Raw genomic sequence first — 22,339 nt, 5'->3', positions numbered from 1 at the left:
CAATGTAATACAAAAATGCTCTACAGACTACAGCAACATTCGATATTTATATTGATGCCTATGAAAGAATAGAAAAACCTATGTAGAAAGTTATGTTTTCTTGCACACTATGTTTTACTGTTGTTGTTATACTAAAACCTCAGAAATGTTTTGTAGTCTAATGCATCATAATGTTTCCAAATTCATACAAATGCATACAGCATTTAATAATTATGGAAATCTGACAAAAAAGACATTTTGCTATATTCTATCGGATGCTGCATTACCATTACACAGGTCTCCTGCACCAAAGAATGAAGAGCTGCAAGAGATTTAAATTCATTCTTAAATGCTCAAAAAGAAGCCTAGAAAAATGGCAATTTTTTTGTAGAACTATTGAAAATAAATTGAGAAAAACCAAATAAATGAGCGGGAGCATAGGTTAGTATATGTGCAGTGTGTAAGAACATGTTCTGGCTGGACATATACCCTGCATTAAGTAAGTGAATAGTATATGTAAGCAACATAGGTCACTTAGTTAACACTATTTTGATCAAAAAAGGCCATCCCACCGCAACAAGGTGACCCTATGTCTAGCATTAAAACCTCACCTTGTCTCAGCCAGCACAGCACCCTACTGTACTATTACTTTTCATTTAATTATCTACTACAAGGTATATGCTCATTTTGTTTTTATAATAAAATAAATTGAGAAGTAGACAGACATTTTGTTGACCGCATCTTGCCTATTTAAGTTTATGAGTAAATTGCCATATATGCCTGAAGACATGTTTTTGAAACTAAGGAATATACATGTAGCGAAATATACTTTATAAATGTGACTCTAGCATAATTGGGGTCATATGAAAAAAATATCCTAGCAGCCTTTCCAACACTTCTGCCCCCATAAAGATACAGATAATAATATTTACATTTACCCAACAGTTTATTATTCATTGGTATCACAGTTTAATATTATCCGCATTCATTTTTTTCTTTATTCATTTCATGCTCTAGTTTGCTTTGGGCACATTTCATTATTTTTTGTTTGGAAATTAGAAAAATAAAAGTTAGTTATATTTTTTTTGTCAGAAACTGCACCACTAATGACTATTGTTTCAAACTCGTACTGCAGCTCAACCTTATTCAAGTATATGAAATACTAATGTAGCAGATGTAGAAATGTAGCAGAAGTGACTCTAAAACTTGAATTTTTTTTGAGCATCCTGTTAGCTTATTAATTAGTCAAGATATTGAATTATTTCCTGGAGTCTTTTTTGTATGTCCATGGAATATTGCATTATAATTTGATGCTTTTGACTCTGCTAGATGAGATGGCTCAAGACTTTCCGGAAATACTCTATGAGAATCAATCTTCGCTGACCTACTTTCTGCTAGTTGGTTTTACTGACGTCCCCCAGCTGCACCTTCCTCTACTTCTGGCTTTCTATATTATGTATATTCTGACCATAACAGGAAACAGTCTTATTTTAGTTCTTGTCCTAGTTCATACATCGTTACAAACACCCATGTATTTCTTTCTTTGCCATTTAGCCTCTCTAGATATGTGTTATACTTCTGTTACTCTTCCTAAGCTTCTATGGCTTCATTCACAGAGTAATAAGCAAATTTCATTTACTGGTTGCATTTCCCAGCAGTACTTCTATATTGCATTTGCAGTGGCAGAATATTTTTTATTGGCAGCAATGGCATACGACCGATATGTCGCCATATGCAAGCCCTTGCATTACCCCTTTATCATGAACAGTAAAACCTGCCTCCTTTTGTCTCAAGGATGTTGGTTAACTGGTTTTGTGAGTTCATCATTTCCAGTCTCCTTGTCTTCACGGCTCAATTTCTGCAAGTCTCATGTCATTAACCATTTCTTTTGTGACCTTACTGCCCTTTTAAAATTATCATGTGGCAAAAATGCCAACATTGAAGTGCTGATACTCGTGGAGAGTCTTGTATTAGGGTTTATGCCATTCATGTTCACTTTGGCTTCGTATGTAATAATTGTACGTATGATTGGTAGCATTCGTGTAAAAGATGGAAGAATTAAGGCTTTCTCTACTTGTTCATCCCATCTTACAGTGGTAATTCTCTTCTATGGTACCATGATAGGGATCTACATGCGTCCACCTTCAATGTATTCACCTGCTCATGATAAGCTGTTTGCTTTGCTCTATACGGCGGTAATTCCCATGATTAATCCAATGATTTATACTTTACGAAACGGAGAAGTGAAGAATATTATAAAGAAAGGACTTCATCTTTCTTAATCTTATTATGGCTTGTTAGGCTTACTATGTGTCTTTTTTCACATCCTTTAGAAATATTTGTACAAGACGAGCCATGGAAAACAAGATCGAATAATAGACATCAGTTAAGCTCCAACAGAATATCCAGGCTTTACTGATATAACTTTAATAATGGATACTTTGAGCCTTTTTGAAGTTCAATTATTCTCAAACTTGAACAGTTCTTTGTCATAGCATTATAAATGTATAATAATAATAATAATAATAATAAATAGCGAGAAGTTATTACTCTAACCCAATGTAAAACTATTAGAGCATCATTAAAAATTTAAAAAAGCACCTGTTGAAGAAATGACACATAGTTTTATAAAATATTAAAGTTTAGAAGAAAAAAAAACACATAGAGGAGACATATAAATTATGAGCATGAATCACACTAATGTGTGGTGAGCACTTTGACCCACCAAGTGCTTCACAGAAGTTTATAATGCAGAGCCGTAAAAATAAAAAATCATATTTTTTCACAGAAATGATCTTTTCGCCCCCAATTTTTTATTTTACCAAGGGTAACAGGAGAAAATGGACCCCAAAAGTTGTTGTACAATTTGTCCTGAGTATGCTGATACCCTATATGTGGGGGTAAACCACTGTTTGGGCGCATAGCCGAGCTCGGAAGGGAAGGAGCGCCATTTGACTTTTCAATGCAAAATTGACTGGAATTGAGATGGGACGCCATGTTGAGTTTAGAGAGCCACTGATTTGCCTAAACATTGAACCCCCCACAAGTGACACCATTTTGGAAAGTAGACCCCCCTAAGGAACTCATCTAGGTGTGTTGTGAGAGCTTTGAAGCCCCAAGTGTTACACTAGTTTATAACGCAGAGCCGTGAAAATAAAAATTATTTTTTTTCCACAAAAATTATTTTTTAGCCCCCAGTTTTGTATTTTCCCAAGGGTAACAGAGGAAATAGGACCCCAAAAGTTGTTGTCCAATTTGTCCTGAGTATGCTGAAACACCAAATGTGGGGGCGGAACCACCGTTTGGGCGCATGGGAGAGCTCAGAAGGGAAGGAGCGCCATTTGGAATGCAGACTTAGATGGAATGGTCAGCAGGCGTCACATTGCATTTGCAGAGCCCCTAATGTACCTAAACAGTAGAAACCCCCACAAGTGACCCCATATTGGAAACTAGACCCCCAAGGAACTTATCTAAATGTGTTGTGAGAACTTTGAACTGCCAAGTGTTTCACTACAGTTTATAACGCAGAGCCGTGAAAATAAAAAATCTTTTTTTTTCCACAAAAATTATTTTTTAGCCCCCAGTTTTGTATTTTCCCAGGGGTAGCAGGAGAAATAGGACCCTAAAAGTTGTTGTCCAATTTGTCCTGAGTACACTGAAACCCCATATGTGGGAGGGAACCACCGTTTGGGCGCATGGGAGAGCTCGGAAGAGAAGGAGCGCCATTTGGAATGTAGACATAGATGGAATGGTCTGCAGGCATCACATTGCGTTTGCAGAGGCCCTGATGTACCTAAACAGTAGAAACCCCCCACAAGTGACCCCATATTGGAAACTAGACCCCCAAGGAACTTATCTAGATGTGTTGTGAGAACTTTGAGCCCTCAAGTGTTACACTACAGTTTATAACGCAGAGCCGTGAAAATAAAAAATCTTTTTTTTCCACAAAAATTATATTTTAGCCCCCAGTTTTGTATTTTCCCAAGGGTAACAGGAGAAATTGGACCCCAAAAGTTGTTGTCCAATGTGTCCTGAGTACGCTGATACCCCATATGTTGAGGTAAACCCCTGATTGGGCGCACAGGAGAGCTCAGAAGGGAAGGAGCACTGTTTTACTTTTTTAACGCAGAATTAGCTGGAATTTAGATCGGACGCCATGTCGCGTTTGGAGAGCCCCTGATGTGCCCAAACAGTGTAAAGCCCCCAATTATAACTGAAACCCTAATCCAAACACACCCCTAACCCTAATCCCAACGGTAACCCTAACCACACCCCTAACCCTGAGACACCCCTAACCCTAATCCCAACGCTATTCCCAACTGTAAATGTAATCCAAACCCTAACCCTAACTTTAGCCCCAACCATAACCCTAACTTTAGCCCCAACCCTAACTGTAGCCTTAACCCTAGCCCTAACTCTAACGTTTTGACGCGTTTACATGCGTTTATTCATGCGTTTGCGTTTTTTAAACGCATGATGAGAAGTGTGTGACAGCTGCCAATCATCAAAATCAAGTAAAAAACCCACTGTAAACAGAAGTAGCTAGTGTTAGGGTTAGGGTTAGGGGTAGGGATCCTAACCCTAACCCTAACCCTAAAGGGATCCTAACCCTAACTCTAGCCCTAGCCCTAACCGTAGCCTTAACCCTAACCCTAGCCCTAGCCCTAGCCCTAACCCTAACCCTAGCCCTAACCCTAATGGGAAAATGGAAATAAATACATTTTTTAAAATTTTTAAATTTTTCCCTAAGTAAGGGGGTAATGAAGGGGGGTTTGATTTACTTTTATAGCGGGTTTTTTAGCGGATTTTTATGATTGGCAGCCGTCACACACTGAAAGACGTTTTTTATTGCAAAAAATATTTTTTGCGTTACCACATTTTGAGAGCTATAATTTTTCCATATTTTGGTCCACAGAGTAATATGAGGTCTTGTTTTTTGCGGGACGAGTTGACGTTTTTATTGGTAACATTTCGGGCATGTGCTAATTTTTGATCGTTTTTAATTCCGATTTTTGTGAGGCAGAATGACCAAAAACCAGCTATTCATGAATTTCTTTTGGGGGAGGCGTGTATATCGTTCCGTGTTTGGTAAAATGGATAAAGCAGTTTTATTCTTCGGGGCAGTACGATTACAGCGATATCTCATTTACATCATTTTTTTATGTTTAGGTGCTTTTATACGATAAAAACTATTTAATAGAAAAAATAATTATTTTTGCATCACTTTATTCTGAGGACTATAACTTTTTTATTTTTTTGCTGATGATGCTGTATGTGTTAGGGGTCGAGTTCCCGCCTCTGCACAGGGGGAATCTCGGGCCATCTCCGCTGCGGTCTCCTATTCCTCTCCTGCCGCAGTTGTGCCTGCTCAGTGGAGACGTCGGTCCAAGCGTCTTGCTCAGTCCCACTCTGTACAAAGAGTTACTGCTGCCTTTCCTGCTTCTGCCATTGAAGTCAGTGCTGGGCAGCGGCGAGCAGACGCTTCTGCGACTAAGTCCTGCTTTTCTCATTCTGAGCATGCCCTGAGTAAGATCTCTCAGTGGAGATCGAGGGTCACATGGTAGGAAGGTCCTATTGCTGCTAGGACTAACTCCTGCTTTTCACACACTGAGCATGCCCAGGGTAAGATCTCTCAGTGGAGATCTAGGGTCACATGCTCAGTTATGGCAGTCTCTCATTGGTCCTTCTAGGAAGGTCTTTTTCTTGCTGCAGCTATATAAGGCTCGCATGGCCGCACGGCCATGCGCTAGTATCAATGCATGAAATGAGTTTTGCGCCACTGTGGTCACGCTTGTGTGTATTCAGGGACCCAGCTGAAATAAGCAACTAGAATACCGGCACCTCCGGTGAGGAGATTGTGTGTTTGGTTACAGGGCCCCGGCTGAAATAAGCCACTAGAATACCGGCTCCACCGGTGAGGAGATTGTATGTTTGCCTCCTGGACTGCGTGACCACAAGCTGCTATCTGCTCAGCAGTTACTGTGTATTCCTGTGGAGTTTAACAGGACACAGTCCTTTCCTTATAGCGACTCTGTGAAGCAACAGAGTTCGCTTCTACCGCCATATCGTGCCGCTGTTTGCCAGCAGCAGGTTCTTTTCCTGCACGGTGGAGCCCGGGCTGCGAACGCACCAAATAACATCTCTTTATTTACTCGGTGCGTTCCGCCAGCCCTAACAGTATACTAGCACCAGGGTCTGGCTGGTAAATGGCGGATGATCAGCGTTTACAGCGGTACATCCAGCAGCTGGAGGGTAGGTTGACGGCCCTCGAGCGCACAACCTCAGCTGTGGATGTTACCGCAGTCGCTGTTCAGGCTGCAAGTGTAGCTGCAGCCAGTTTGTCCTCTGCCACCCCTGCTCCGACTTTATCCCGTCTCCCGCTTCCAGACAAGTTTGCTGGTGACAGTAAGCTATGTCGGGGATTCGTGAGTCAGTGCTCCATACATCTTGAGCTTCTGGCTGCACGTTTTCCTACGGAACGGGCGAAAGTGTGATTTATTTTATCCCTTTTGTCGGGCAGGGCGTTGGAGTGGGCAACGCCGCTATGGGAGCGCAATGATCGTATGGCGCAGAGTGCTCCTCTCTTCCTGGACGCTCTTAAACAGGTCTTTTTGGGACCTCGTGTCACCCACGATACCGCGCTCCAATTGTTGGCAACAACACAGGGTTCGTCCATGGTCAGCCAGTTCACCGTCCAATTCCGGACTCTGGTCTCTGAGCTGGAATGGCCGGATAAAGTCCTTATTCCGGTGTTCTGGAGAGGACTGGCAGACCATGTGAAGGACGCCTTGGCCACCAGGGAGATTCCCGCCACACTGGAGGAGCTTATTTCTATATCTTCCCGCATCGACCTCCGTTTTAACGAGCGGAAGTTGGAGCGGGCCCAGTGTAGGCAGAGGTTTCGGCTGGCTCCCACCTTCGCCAGACCTCTGGAATCTTCCGTTCAGGCGTCCGACTCCCATGAGGCCATGGAGGTTTCTCGAGCGGGACCTAAGTCTCGGACCGCTCGAGTACCCATGGTTTGCAGAAATTGCCAACAAGAAGGACATTATGCCAATAAATGTCCACGGCGGTCGAGTAAACGATCGCGTCTAGTAACCCTTGGAGGAGGTTCACTAGACACAGCGGCATTTTCCTCCAAGCTGTCCTTCAAAGGGACAATCATATTAGGCTCTTACTCTCTAACAGTCGAGCTTTGTGTGGATTCTGGAGCTGAGGGGAATTTCATCTCCTCAGCTTTTGCTCTGCGCCATGCAATACCTCTGGTGATGCTCGCCAAACCAGTGACTGTTAGAGTAGTGAATGGGTCAACACTTCCATCTCAGATAACACACCAGACTGTCCCTTTCATGTTAGCTATGTCCCCATCCCACCAGGAGATAATTTCCCTTCTTGTCCTTCCCGAGGGAATGGATGAGATTCTGCTGGGAATACCCTGGCTCCGTTTCCACTCCCCATATATTGAGTGGTCCTCTGGGAGGATATTGGGTTGGAGTGATTCATGTAAGGGCAGATGTTTGAGAGAGTGCGTTCAGGTTTCTACCACCGAGATACCTGCAGATCTTTCTTCCCTTCCCAAATGCTATTGGTCCTATGCAGACGTCTTCTCCAAAATGGCTGCGGACACCCTTCCACCTCACCGCCCCTATGACTGTCCTATTGATCTCTTGCCTGGAGCAGAACCTCCTCGGGGACAGGTCTATCCCCTCTCCCTCCCGGAGACAGAGGCTATGTCCCAATACATCCAGGAAAATTTGGCAAGAGGGTTCATTAGGAAGTCAGTGTCACCTGCAGGGGCAGGGTTCTTCTTCGTGCAGAAGAAGAGCGGAGAATTACGTCCTTGCATAGATTACAGGGGTCTTAACGCCATCACCGTTAAGAATAAGTACCCATTGCCCCTGATTTCTGAGCTCTTTGATAGGCTACGGGGAGCAAGGGTATTTACCAAATTAGATTTGCGGGGTGCTTATAACCTGATTCGCATCCGTGAGGGGGATGAATGGAAGACTGCGTTTAATACCAGGGATGGGCACTATGAGTATCTGGTGATGCCCTTCGGGCTCTGTAATGCCCCAGCCGTCTTCCAAGACTTTGTCAATGACATCTTCCGGGATATGCTCTCCACCTCGGTCGTAGTCTATCTGGATGATATTCTCATCTTCTCTACAGATATTGACTCCCACCGGAGAGATGTTGGCAGAGTCTTCGACCTCTTACGGTCAAATTCCCTCTATGCAAAGTTGGAGAAGTGTATGTTTGAGCAGGAGTCTTTACCTTTCCTGGGCTATATCATTTCCGCCCAGGGATTGGCTATGGATCCTGCCAAACTACAGGCTGTGATGGACTGGCAAGAACCCCATTCTCTTAAAGCGGTGCAGCGCTTTATGGGGTTCATTAATTATTACCGCCAGTTCATTCCACACTTCTCAACTTTGGTAGCTCCCTTGGTAGCCCTCACCAAGAAGGGAGCAAATCCCAAATTGTGGTCTGAAGAGGTCTCCAAGGCCTTCTCTTCTATTAAGTCTCATTTTGCTAGCGCTCCCATCCTACATCGTCCCGATGTGGATAAGCCGTTTGTAATGGAGGTGGATGCCTCATCCGTTGGTGCAGGAGCAGTCCTCTTCCAAAAGGATGCTCAAGGTCGGAAGCATCCTTGCTTCTTCTACTCCAAGACCTTCACACCAGCGGAGAGGAATTATTCCATCGGGGTCAAGGAGTTGCTAGCGATGAAGTTGGCTTTCTCGGAGTGGAGACATCTCTTGGAGGGGGCTCGCTTTCCCTTTCAAGTCTTCACGGACCACAAAAATTTGTTATATTTGCAAACAGCCCAGCGGCTAAATTCTCGCCAGGCCAGATGGTCCTTGTTCTTCTCCCGGTTCCACTTCACCCTCCATTATCTCGCTGGGGAGAAGAACATTCGTGCTGACGCCCTCTCTCGCTCTGTTGTGTCATCTGAGGAGGAGGAAGGGGAGCCTCGGCTTATTGTCCCTTCTGAGAGCCTGAGAACCGTAGCTCTGGTTTCGCTAGAGTCTGTGCCTCCGGGCAAGACTTTTGTACCCATTAATTTGCGACCGGAGTTTCTCTCTTGGGCTCATTCATCCAGGGTGGGTGGACACTTTGGGACCAAAAGGACATCTGAGCTGCTGGCGAGGTCGTACTGGTGGCCACATATGGTTCATGATGTCAGAGATTACATTAAGGCATGTGTCTCCTGTGCCAAAAATAAATCTCCTCGACAACGGCCAGCAGGGTTACTCTATCCCTTGCCGGTGGCAGACAGGCCCTGGGAGATGGTCGGAAAGGACTTTGTGGTGGGTTTGCCCAAGTCTCGTGGCTGTACCATCATTTGGGTTGTCACCGATCATTTTTCTAAAAGGGTGCATTTGGTCCCGCATCCACGGTTACCTTCTGCACGGGCCTTGGCAGCGTTGTTCATAAAACACATCTTCCGCCTACACGGTATGCCGGACAAAATTGTCAGTGACCGGGGTCCCCAGTTTGCATCTCGGTTCTGGAGAGAGCTTTGTCGTCTTCTCAGCATTGAGTTAAATCTCTCTACCGCATATCATCCCGAGACGAACGGGTTGGTAGAGAGGGCCAACCAGACCTTGGTCACATATCTGCGACATTTTGTCTCAGCCAGGCAGGATGACTGGACATCCTTGCTATCATGGGCAGAGTTTGCGCTGAACAACGCCGTGGCCGACTCCACTGGACAAACCCCATTTCTCCTTAACTATGGTCAGCATCCGTGGGTACCTGTGCCTATGCCCGTGTCTTCCGCCGACTCCAGGGTGGCAGACTGGGCTGTGGAAGCACGGGATATTTGGGACCGCACTCAGGATGCCATTCAGGCCTCCAAGGAGAGAATGAGGTCCTCCGCCGATGCACATCGGCGCCCCGCTCCGACCTTTGCTCCTGGCGACTTGGTGTGGCTCTCCGCCCGTAACATCAGGCTGCGAGTGGAGTCCACTAAGTTTGCACCTCGCTACTTGGGTCCTTTTAAGGTCCTCGAACAGATTAATCCTGTGGTCTATCGTTTAGCCCTTCCGCCACGCCTGGGTATCACCGACACCTTTCATGTGTCCCTCTTGAAACCCGTATACATGTCCCGGTTTTCCGAGTCATCTGCTGGGACATCGGGTTCGTCTACGGACGATTACGAGGTGAATGCTATTTTGGGGTGCAAGGTGGTACGTGGTAAAAAGTTTTATTTTGTGGACTGGAAGGGTTATGGTCCTGAGGACAGGTCCTGGGAGCCTGCTGAGCACATTCACGCTCCGCAGCTCATTGCTGCCTTTGAGCGTAGCGAGGTCCAAGGAGGGGGGGGCCCTAGGAGGGGGGGTAATGTTAGGGGTCGAGTTCCCGCCTCTGCACAGGGGGAATCTCGGGCCATCTCCGCTGCGGTCTCCCATTCCTCTTCTGCCGCAGTTGTGCCTGCTCAGCGGAGACGTCGGTCCAAGTGTCTTGCTCAGTCCCACTCTGTACAAAGAGTTACTGCTGCCTTTCCTGCTTCTGCCATTGAAGTCAGTGCTGGGCAGCGGCGAGCAGACGCATCTGCGACTAAGTCCTGCTTTTCTCATTCTGAGCATGCCCTGAGTAAGATCTCTCAGTGGAGATCGAGGGTCACATGGTAGGAAGGTCCTATTGCTGCTAGGACTAACTCCTGCTTTTCACACACTGAGCATGCCCAGGGTAAGATCTCTCAGTGGAGATCTAGGGTCACATGCTCAGTTATGGCAGTCTCTCATTGGTCCTTCTAGGAAGGTCTTTTTCTTGCTGCAGCTATATAAGGCTCGCATGGCCGCACGGCCGCACGGCCATGCGCTAGTATCAATGCATGACATGAGTTTTGCGCCACTGTGGTCACGCTTGTGTGTATTCAGGGACCCGGCTGAAATAAGCCACTAGAATACCGGCACCTCCGGTGAGGAGATTGTGTGTTTGGTTACAGGGCCCCGGCTGAAATAAGCCACTAGAATAGCGGCTCCACCGGTGAGGAGATTGTATGTTTGCCTCCTGGACTGCGTGACCACAAGCTGCTATCTGCTCAGCAGTTACTGTGTATTCCTGTGGAGTTTAACAGGACACAGTCCTTTCCTTATAGCGACTCTGTGAAGCAACAGAGTTCGCTTCTACCGCCATATCGTGCCGCTGTTTGCCAGCAGCAGGTTCTATTCCTGCACGGTGGACCCCGGGCTGCGAACGCACCAAATAACATCTCTATGTTTACTCGGTGCGTTCCGCCAGCCCTAACAGTATGGCAGCTCTTTTGTTGCGGGACAAGATGACGTTTTCAGTACCATGGTTATTTATTTCTGTCTTTTTGGTCACGTGTTATTCCACTTTTTGTTTGGCAGTATGATAATAAAGCGTTGTTTTTTGCCTCGTTTTTTTTTATTTTTACCGCATTCACTGAAGGGGTTAACTAGCAGGACAGTTTTATAGGTGGGGTCGTTACGGACGTGGCGATACTAAATATGTGTACTTTTATTGTTTTTTTTTTATTTAGATAAAGAAATGTATTTATAGGAACAATTTTTTTTTTTGGGGGGGGGAATTTTTTGGTGAATTTTTGTAATCTTTTTTTACACATGTGAATATTTTTTTTTTACACTATAACATTGCCCCAGGGGGGGCATCATGTTATAGTGTAAGATCGCCGATCTGACATGCACATCTCCAGGCTTCACAGTGCCAGCTCTGAGCAGGCGCTGTGAAGCCACCTTCCTCCCTGCAGGACCTGGATGCCACGGCCATCTTGAATCCGGGCCTGCTGCAGGGAGGAGAGGTAAGAGACCCTCGCAGCAACGCGATCACATCGCGTTGCTTCGGGGGTAACATAGTAACATAGTAACATAGTTAGTAAGGCCGAAAAAAGACATTTGTCCATCCAGTTCAGCCTATATTCCATCATAATAAATAAATACCCAGATCTACGTCCTTCTACAGAACCTAATAATTGTATGATACAATATTGTTCTGCTCCAGGAAGACATCCAGGCCTCTCTTGAACCCCTCGACTGAGTTCGCCATCACCACCTCCTCAGGCAAGCAATTCCAGATTCTCACTGCCCTAACAGTAAAGAATCCTCTTCTATGTTGGTGGAAAAACCTTCTCTCCTCCAGACGCAAAGAATGCCCCCTTGTGCCCGTCACCTTCCTTGGTATAAACAGATCCTCAGCGAGATATTTGTATTGTCCCCTTATATACTTATACATGGTTATTAGATCGCCCCTCAGTCGTCTTTTTTCTAGACTAAATAATCCTAATTTCGCTAATCTATCTGGGTATTGTAGTTCTCCCATCCCCTTTATTAATTTTGTTACCCTCCTTTGTACTCTCTCTAGTTCCATTATATCCTTCCTGAGCACCGGTGCCCAAAACTGGACACAGTACTCCATGTGCGGTCTAACTAGGGATTTGTACAGAGGCAGTATAATGCTCTCATCATGTGTATCCAGACCTCTTTTAATGCACCCCATGATCCTGTTTGCCTTGGCAGCTGCTGCCTGGCACTGGCTGCTCCAGGTAAGTTTATCATTAACTAGGATCCCCAAGTCCTTCTCCCTGTCAGATTTACCCAGTGGTTTCCCGTTCAGTGTGTAATGGTGATATTGATTCCCTCTTCCCATGTGTATAACCTTACATTTATCATTGTTAAACCTCATCTGCCACCTTTCAGCCCAAGTTTCCAACTTATCCAGATCCATCTGTAGCAGAATACTATCTTCTCTTGTATTAACTGCTTTACATAGTTTTGTATCATCTGCAAATATCGATATTTTACTGTGTAAACCTTCTACCAGATCATTAATGAATATGTTGAAGAGAACAGGTCCCAATACTGACCCCTGCGGTACCCCACTGGTCACAGCGACCCAGTTAGAGACTATACCATTTATAACCACCCTCTGCTTTCTATCACTAAGCCAGTTACTAACCCATTTACACACATTTTCCCCCAGACCAAGCATTCTCATTTTGTGTACCAACCTCTTGTGCGGCACGGTATCAAACGCTTTGGAAAAATCGAGATATACCACGTCCAATGACTCACCGTGGTCCAGCCTATAGCTTACCTCTTCATAAAAACTGATTAGATTGGTTTGACAGGAGCGATTTCTCATAAACCCATGCTGATATGGAGTTAAACAGTTATTCTCATTGAGATAATCCAGAATAACATCCCTCAGAAACCCTTCAAATATTTTACCAACAATAGAGGTTAGACTTACTGGCCTATAATTTCCAGGTTCACTTTTAGAGCCCTTTTTGAATATTGGCACCACATTTGCTATGCGCCAGTCCTGCGGAACAGACCCTGTCGCTATAGAGTCACTAAAAATAAGAAATAATGGTTTATCTATTACATTACTTAGTTCTCTTAGTACTCGTGGGTGTATGCCATCCGGACCCGGAGATTTATCTATTTTAATCTTATTTAGCCGGTTTCGCACCTCTTCTTGGGTTAGATTGGTGACCCTTAATATAGGGTTTTCATTGTTTCTTGGGATTTCACCTAGCATTTCATTTTCCACCGTGAATACCGTGGAGAAGAAGGTGTTTAATATGTTAGCTTTTTCCTCGTCATCTACAACCATTCTTTCCTCACTATTTTTTAAGGGGCCTACATTTTCAGTTTTTATTCTTTTACTATTGATATAGTTGAAGAACAGTTTGGGATTAGTTTTACTCTCCTTAGCAATGTGCTTCTCTGTTTCCTTTTTGGCAGCTTTAATTAGTTTTTTAGATAAAGTATTTTTCTCCCTATAGTTTTTTAGAGCTTCAATGGTGCCATCCTGCTTTAGTAGTGCAAATGCTTTCTTTTTACTGTTAATTGCCTGTCTTACTTCTTTGTTTAGCCACATTGGGTTTTTCCTATTTCTAGTCCTTTTATTCCCACAAGGTATAAACCGCTTACACTGCCTATTTAGGATGTTCTTAAACATTTCCCATTTATTATCTGTATTCTCATTTCTGAGGATATTGTCCCAGTCTACCAGATTAAGGGCATCTCTAAGCTGTTCAAACTTTGCCTTCCTAAAGTTCAATGTTTTTGTGACTCCCTGACAAGTCCCCCTAGTGAAAGACAGGTGAAACTGCACAATATTGTGGTCGCTATTTCCTAAATGCCCAACCACCTGCAGATTTGTTATTCTGTCAGGTCTATTAGATAGTATTAGGTCTAAAAGTGCTGCTCCTCTGGTTGGATTCTGCACCAATTGTGAAAGATAATTTTTCTTGGTTATTAGCAGAAACCTGTTGCCTTTATGGGTTTCACAGGTTTCTGTTTCCCAGTTAATATCCGGGTAGTTAAAGTCCCCCATAACCAGGACCTCATTATGGGTTGCAGCTTCATCTATCTGCTTTAGAAGTAGACTTTCCATGCTTTCTGTTATATTTGGGGGTTTGTAACAGACCCCAATGAGAATTTTGTTACCATTTTTCCCTCCATGAATTTCAACCCATATGGACTCGACATCCTCATTCCCTTCGCTAATATCCTCCCTTAAAGTGGACTTTAGACAAGACTTTACATAGAGACAAACCCCTCCTCCTCTCCGATTTTTACGATCCTTTCTAAACAGACTGTAACCCTGTAAGTTAACTGCCCAGTCATAGCTTTCATCTAACCATGTCTCGGTTATTCCCACTATGTCAAAGTTACCTGTAGATATTTCTGCTTCTAGTTCTTCCATCTTGTTTGTCAGGCTTCTGGCGTTTGCGAGCATGCAGTTTAGAGGACTTTGTTTTGTTCCAATCTCCTCACTGTGGATTGTTTTAGAAATGTTCTTACCTCCCTTCTGAGTATGTTTTCCTGGGTCGTCTTTGTTTGAGTCTAATGTTTTTCTTCCCGTCCCCTCTTCTTCTAGTTTAACGCCCTCCTGATGAGTGTAGCGAGTCTTCTGGCGAATGTGTGTTTCCCAGGTTTGTTGAGGTGTAGTCCGTCTCTGGCGAGGAGTCCATCATACCAGTAATTCACACCGTGGTCCAGGAATCCGAATCCTTGTTGTCTGCACCATCGTCTTAGCCAGTTGTTTGCATCAAGGATCCTGTTCCATCTCCTGGTGCCATGCCCGTCTACTGGAAGGATAGAAGAAAAAACTACCTGTGCATCCAGTTCCTTTACTTTCTTCCCCAACTCTTCAAAGTCCTTGCAGATTGTCGGTAGGTCCTTCCTTGCCGTGTCATTGGTGCCAACATGTATCAGAAGAAATGGGTGGACGTCCTTGGAGCTGAAGAGCTTTGGTATCCTATCGGTCACATCCTTGATCATCGCACCTGGAAGGCAGCATACTTCTCTTGCAGTTATGTCCGGTCTGCAGATGGCTGCTTCTGTGCCTCTCAGTAGTGAGTCTCCCACCACCACCACTCTTCGTTGCTTCTTGGCTGTACTTTTTGCTGTCACTTGTTGCTGTGTGCCCTTTTCTTTTTGCTTGCTGGTATTGCTTCATTCTTAGGTGTGCCATCTTCATCCTCTACAAAGATTTGATATCGGTTCTTCAGTTGTGTGGTTGGTGATTTCTCCATGGTCTTCTTGCTTCTTTTGGTCACATGCTTCCACTCATCTGCTTTTGGAGGTTCTCTGACACTTTTTGCACCTTCTGTGACCAGTAGAGATGCTTCTGTTCTGTCTAGAAAGTCTTCATTCTCTTTGATGAGTTTCAAAGTTGCTATTCTTTCTTCCAGACCCCGCACCTTTTCTTCTAAAAGGGCCACTAGTCTACACTTCTGACAGGTGAAATTGGATTCTTCTTCTGGTCGATCTGTGAACATGTAGCACATGCTGCAGCTCACCATGTAGGTTGTCACATCTGCCATGTTGCTCCTAGATCCTGCTGACTTGCTGTGTGTTTTCCTCCTTGTGTAATCTACTCAGCCAAGCTCTCTTGCAATAATGTCCTACAGGCAAAAATTCTTACGGCGCGCGGTTTGGTGATGCTTTCGAAGCAGCTGGTCCCGGCTGTACCCAACGATCTTCTAGCTTAGGGAGACTTCGCTTCTCCCAGAAGGCACCTGGAATATGCAAATTAGCCTCCTGATGCTTGAATCCCTGGTTTGGTGATGCTTTCGAAGCAGCTGGTCCCGGCTGTACCCAACGATCTTCTAGCTTAGGGAGACTTCGCTTCTCCCAGAAGGCACCTGGAATATGCAAATTAGCCTCCTGAAGCTTGAATCCCTGGTTTGGTGATGCTTTCGAAGCAGCTGGTCCCGGCTGTACCCAACGATCTTCTAGCTTAGGGAGACTTCGCTTCTCCCAGAAGGCACCTGGAATATGCAAATTAGCCTCCTGAAGCTTGAATCCCTGGTTTGGTGATGCTTTCGAAGCAGCTGGTCCCGGCTGTACCCAACGATCTTCTAGCTTAGGGAGACTTCGCTTCTCCCAGAAGGCACCTGGAATATGCAAATTAGCCTCCTGATGCTTGAATCCCTGGTTTGGTGATGCTTTCGAAGCAGCTGGTCCCGGCTGTACCCAACGATCTTCTAGCTTAGGGAGACTTCGCTTCTCCCAGAAGGCACCTGGAATATGCAAATTAGCCTCCTGATGCTTGAATCCCTGGTTTGGTGATGCTTTCGAAGCAGCTGGTCCCGGCTGTACCCAACGATCTTCTAGCTTAGGGAGACTTCGCTTCTCCCAGAAGGCACCTGGAATATGCAAATTAGCCTCCTGATGCTTGAATCCCTGGTTTGGTGATGCTTTCGAAGCAGCTGGTCCCGGCTGTACCCAACGATCTTCTAGCTTAGGGAGACTTTGCTTCTCCCAGAAGGCACCTGGAATATGCAAATTAGCCTCCTGATGCTTGAATCCCTGGTTTGGTGATGCTTTCGAAGCAGCTGGTCCCGGCTGTACCCAACGATCTTCTAGCTTAGGGAGACTTCGCTTCTCCCAGAAGGCACCTGGAATATGCAAATTAGCCTCCTGATGCTTGAATCCCTGGTTTGGTGATGCTTTCGAAGCAGCTGGTCCCGGCTGTACCCAACGATCTTCTAGCTTAGGGAGACTTCGCTTCTCCCAGAAGGCACCTGGAATATGCAAATTAGCCTCCTGATGCTTGAATCCCTGGTTTGGTGATGCTTTCGAAGCAGCTGGTCCCGGCTGTACCCAACGATCTTCTAGCTTAGGGAGACTTCGCTTCTCCCAGAAGGCACCTGGAATATGCAAATTAGCCTCCTGATGCTTGAATCCCTGGTTTGGTGATGCTTTCGAAGCAGCTGGTCCCGGCTGTACCCAACGATCTTCTAGCTTAGGGAGACTTCGCTTCTCCCAGAAGGCACCTGGAATATGCAAATTAGCCTCCTGATGCTTGAATCCCTGGTTTGGTGATGCTTTCGAAGCAGCTGGTCCCAGCTGTACCCAACGATCTTCTAGCTTAGGGAGACTTCGCTTCTCCCAGAAGGCACCTGGAATATGCAAATTAGCCTCCTGATGCTTGAATCCCTGGTTTGGTGATGCTTTCGAAGCAGCTGGTCCCGGCTGTACCCAACGATCTTCTAGCTTAGGGAGACTTCGCTTCTCCCAGAAGGCACCTGGAATATGCAAATTAGCCTCCTGAAGCTTGAATCCCTGGTTTGGTGATGCTTTCGAAGCAGCTGGTCCCGGCTGTACCCAACGATCTTCTAGCTTAGGGAGACTTCGCTTCTCCCAGAAGGCACCTGGAATATGCAAATTAGCCTCCTGAAGCTTGAGTCTCAGGGAAGCCCGCAGGGAGCCCCCTCCCTGCGCGATGCTTCCTTATACTGCCAGCACACTGTGATCATGTTTGATTGCGGTGTGCCTGGGGTTAATGTGCCAGGGGCGGTCCGTGACCGCTCCTGGCACATTGTGCCGGATGTCAGCTGCGATAGTCAGCTGACACCCGGCCGCGATCAGCCGCGCTCCCCCCGTGAGAGCGGCCGATCGCTATGACGTACTATCCCGTCGGTGGTCATACGGGCCCACCCCACCTCGATGGGATATTACGTCACATGTCAGAAAGGGGTTAATGAAAAGCAAATAGTGAGTAACTGCATTATGTAGATTGCCTCCTCAAACTGATAATGACAATAATGTGAAAGAAACAGTATGCTGTACATTAACCATACTAAGCCTAAAACAGGAGCCACATTGAATAAACACATTGCATTAATATTGAAACGTTTCATCACAGACTTCGTTCTGTAACCTATTACTACAAACCAAACATAAAAAAATTTAATTATCAAGACGACATGAACCACTTTTGGGAGAATACTCTGTGAACTGACAAGACAAAAGTTGAACTTTTTGGAAGGTGTACAGTATGTTCCATTAAACCTGGCATTCCCCGTATTCTTTTGCTTTCCCCATGACTCACAATGCAAAAACATCAGTGGCTGGATGAAAGATGCAAGAGTCTGTCTGGATCCCAGAAACTCACTCAGCTTTTATGCACACACACTGATTACAAGCAAGCAAGTGAGGATGTTACCTTTAGTAGCCATTCAAACCCATTTGTGTCAACTTCTGCATGTTATCAGGCCAAAATCATGAGGATATGTGAACTTTTGATCATGGTCATTTGGATGTTTTGGGTTGTCATTATTATTTAAAAATAGAAAAGTAGTTTGAGAATAAATGGCTTCACCCAACTACTAACTATGAGTGGAGAAAAAGTTTTCATGTTATCACTCATATTCTCTGGAAAAAAAAGATCAAGAAAGCAAAAATTCCACAGGGGTATGTAGACCTTTGAGCACAACTGTATATATATATATATATATATATATATATATATATATTATAATAAGCATACAGCATATCTGTTCTAAAGTTGGAACCGGCAGGATGTCTTGTGCTGAACCGGAGAATCCAAAAATAATTACCATTGCTCTCAGTGTCCTTTCTTTTCCCTTTGGTTTATTAACTTACTGTATCTCTGCTCAAAAAATCTAATGTATCCATGTGGCTGGTTGAACAGTGCAGTCATTTCTTCCACTTACAGAGCAGGCCACTGAGCAACCTGTGCTGTATCAAAGAGGATGACAGCAGGGGAGTTTGGTGTATTTGGTTATTTTTACAGCATTCAACTACCTGGTGTTGCGAACCGTTTGCCTGGACAATCCTTTTCAAGGTTCAGTGTTCCTTAGCAATATTATATTTTGGGGTAGCAGATGGCTGGGATAAAATATGTAATGTTCAATGTCTGTTTAGATGTGTTAGACACAATACTGATTTTGCATCCAAATTTGAGGATGGACAAGTCACAGTGTATTACAGTAGCAGCAAATTGAGAAATCAAACATTTCATCCAGATGCAGCAAAAAAAGCCATAGCAGAAATTGACCAAGTGTGGGTTTGATGTTGAATTTGCAGCATGTCAGTTTATACCATAGATTTCCTCTGCAGATATCACCTCTTGCAATTTTGGCATACTCATGTCTGTATAAATGGAAATTCACAATGACCAACACAGAAACCACCAGTACTGCAAATATAGATTGAAACACAGATGGGGGCAGTTTATGTGGTTAACGGTTACCACGATGGAAGGAAATTGTCTAATTTAATGTCAGACTTCTTGACCATGACTAAATATGTGACCATGACACTCAGCTGCTGGTGACATCAGTGTCATGTCTTTCATAGTCACGTTACTGTACTACTTTAGATTTAAGCATCATTTTATCTCTACTTCTTATGTTCCTCATATCTTCTCCTAGTTTGGTAGTAACTTTTAAACAGTGCATACAGTAAACAATAGAGACGGGCAAATTTATTTGAGCGAAATCGAACTGTACTTGAATTTTTTTAAAACTTGTATTCTCAAGATTTTTTTTTGTAATTTTCTCTACGCAAAATTCATCAAAATGCCATTTTACTGAGCAAATGATAAGAAAAAACTAATACCGTATTTTCTGGTGTATAGGACGACTGGGCGCATAAGACGACCCCCAACTTTTCCATATAAAATATGGAATTTGGGATATGCCCGCCGTATAAGACGGGGGTCATCTTATACACCCAGTCATCTTATACGGCGTGTGATTCCCAGGGTCTGGAGGAGAGGAGACTCTCCTTCAGGCCCTGGGATCCATATTCATGTAAAAAATAAAGAATAAAAATAAAAAACATGGATATACTCACCCTCGGATGGCCCCTGGCTCTCAGCGCTGCTAGCGTCCCCCTCCGTTCCTTAGGAATGCAGAGAGTGAAGGACCTTCAATGACGTCGCGGTCACATTAGCGGTCAGGTGACCGGTCACCTGACTGCGACGTCATCGAAGGTCCTACACTCTCTGCATTCCTAAGGAACGGAGGGGGACGCTAGCAGCGCTGTAAGCCAGGGGCCGTCCGAGGGTGAGTATATCTATGTTTTTTATTTTTATTCTTTATTTTTTAACATGAATATGGATCCCAGGGCTTGAAGGAGAGTTTTCTCTCCTCCAGACCCTGGGAACCACACGCCGACATGCAGGATCGCTCCCTGCACATGCCGTACCCGGCGTATAAGACGACCCCTGACTTTTGGGACAATTTTTAGGGGACAAAAAGTCGTCTTATACGCCGGGAAATATGGTACTCATCTCACCAATGTGAGAGCAGGACTCATATTTTATCTATCCTGACTTCATTTTAGTTTCTTTCTACATGTATTTCTTTCCTTCCAAGATGGAGTCCAGATAAGGGGAGCTCAGGAATATCTTTGTGTAAAGACATAAAAATCAAAGAAACAAACCTTAAGGTACCTTCACACTAAACGATATCGCTAGCGATCCGTGACGTTGCAGCGTCCTGGCTAGAGATATCGTTCAGTTTGACAGGCAGCAGCGATCAGAATCCTGCTGTGATGTTGTTGGTCGGGGCTAGAAGGCCAGAACTTTATTTGGTCGCTGGCTCTCCCGCTGACATTGCTGAATCGGCGTGTGTGACACCGATTCAGCGATGTCTTCGCTGGTAACCAGGGTAAACATCGGGGTACTAAGCGCAGGGCTGCGCTTAGTAACCCGATGTTTACCCTGGTTACCATCCTAAAAGTAAAAAAAACAAACGCTTCATACTTACCTACCGCTGTCTGTCCTCCAGCGCTGTGCTTTCCTGTACTCACTGTGAGCACAGCGGTCGGAAAGCAGAGCGGTGACGTCACCGCTCTGCTTTCCGGCCGCTGTGCTCACAGCCAGTACAGAGAAGCACAGCGCCGGGGACAGACAGCGTTAGGTAAGTATGAAGCATTTGTTTTTTTTACTTTTAGGATGGTAACCAGGGTAAACATCGGGTTACTAAGCGCGGCCCTGCGCTTAGTAACCCGATGTTTACCCTGGTTACCGGCATCGTTGGTCGCTGGAGAGCGGTCTGTGTGACAGCTCTCCAGCGACGAAACAGCGACGCTGCAACAATCCGGATCGTTGTCTGGATCGCTGCAGCGTCGTTTAGTGTGAAGGGGCCTTTAGAGGCTAGTATGACCCCTAGACCACAAGCTGGGTGTTAACAGGGTTAACTTAGCCAATAAGAAGTATGTATGCTAATGCCAGCATATAGTTAGAGATAAGATAAGCCAATTATATTGTTACAATATATGAATACTAATAACGTATCTAAAGACTGACCGGATGATGTAATAAAGAGGGATCTGCTTTGATTCTTAATGTATTAGAGTGGCTCTTCCATGCTCGTATTTGAAATTTACAACTTAATTTGGAACAGGCATATTATGTGGAGATGATACCACTAACCTGTTCTAGTATCCATAGTGCCTCACCTGCTCACCATCCAGTACTTGGGCTCTCTTTTTTATGCTCTTGAGTGCCAAATATACTGTACAATGTCATCACTGTAGAACAGGATTTCATGTTATATTCAAACCTCATAAGGTTGCAGCACACAAGGTGACACTATGATACGCAGAGATGTCGAAGGCCTAGTCATGCAGTAAGTCTCATCCTAGAATAAAGACACCAGGGATGCAGCACATGATGTCAGAAAGAAGAAGCCTTGAGGGCTGGACGGTGAGAATGAGTAGCGGGGTGCTCAGATAGGTAAGCATTGAGATGAGTGTTGTTTTTATTACAATTTAGGTTACTTATGCTTTGGGGTCTCTCCAGATCCTGGAGCATGAGAAGGAAAATTCAATTTGCTGAAAATAACTTTGCTGCAATTCAAATTTCCCATGAAAATCTGAGCAATTTGGAGAATTTGAATTTTGTTAAATCCACTCATCAACAAAACACTCCTAAAAAGAAACAGCAAAATTATTAAAGTGTCTCAAGCTGTCTGATAAATTTGTTGACAGGCTAAAAGAACAAGCTTATCGCCTCTTTCATTAGAGAACGCTGGATATCACAGAAATCCTTCTTTATGAAAAGCTCTATTATGTTTTTTGTTGCCAGTTTGTCCCACACA

At 44.7% G+C, this 22,339-nt stretch overlaps 1 protein-coding gene across 1 annotated transcript; it reads left to right on the top strand.

Annotated features, from left to right (window-relative positions):
* Window positions 1-333: 333 nt before the first annotated feature.
* On the top strand, window positions 334-2,261 carry LOC138666831 (olfactory receptor 1L4-like). The gene is made up of 2 exons (XM_069755007.1): window positions 334-420; window positions 1,309-2,261. Exons 1-2 carry the CDS (start codon window positions 405-407, stop codon window positions 2,259-2,261), a joined length of 969 nt encoding a protein of 322 aa, XP_069611108.1. The 5' UTR covers window positions 334-404.
* The last annotated feature ends 20,078 nt before the right edge of the window (window positions 2,262-22,339 follow it).

This window comes from Ranitomeya imitator, chromosome 2 (assembly GCF_032444005.1).
Source record: "Ranitomeya imitator isolate aRanImi1 chromosome 2, aRanImi1.pri, whole genome shotgun sequence".
Classification (NCBI taxonomy): Eukaryota; Metazoa; Chordata; class Amphibia; order Anura; family Dendrobatidae; genus Ranitomeya; species Ranitomeya imitator.
The sequence above is the reverse complement of the archived record's forward strand: the minus strand, read 5'-3'. Positions and strand labels throughout refer to the sequence as shown.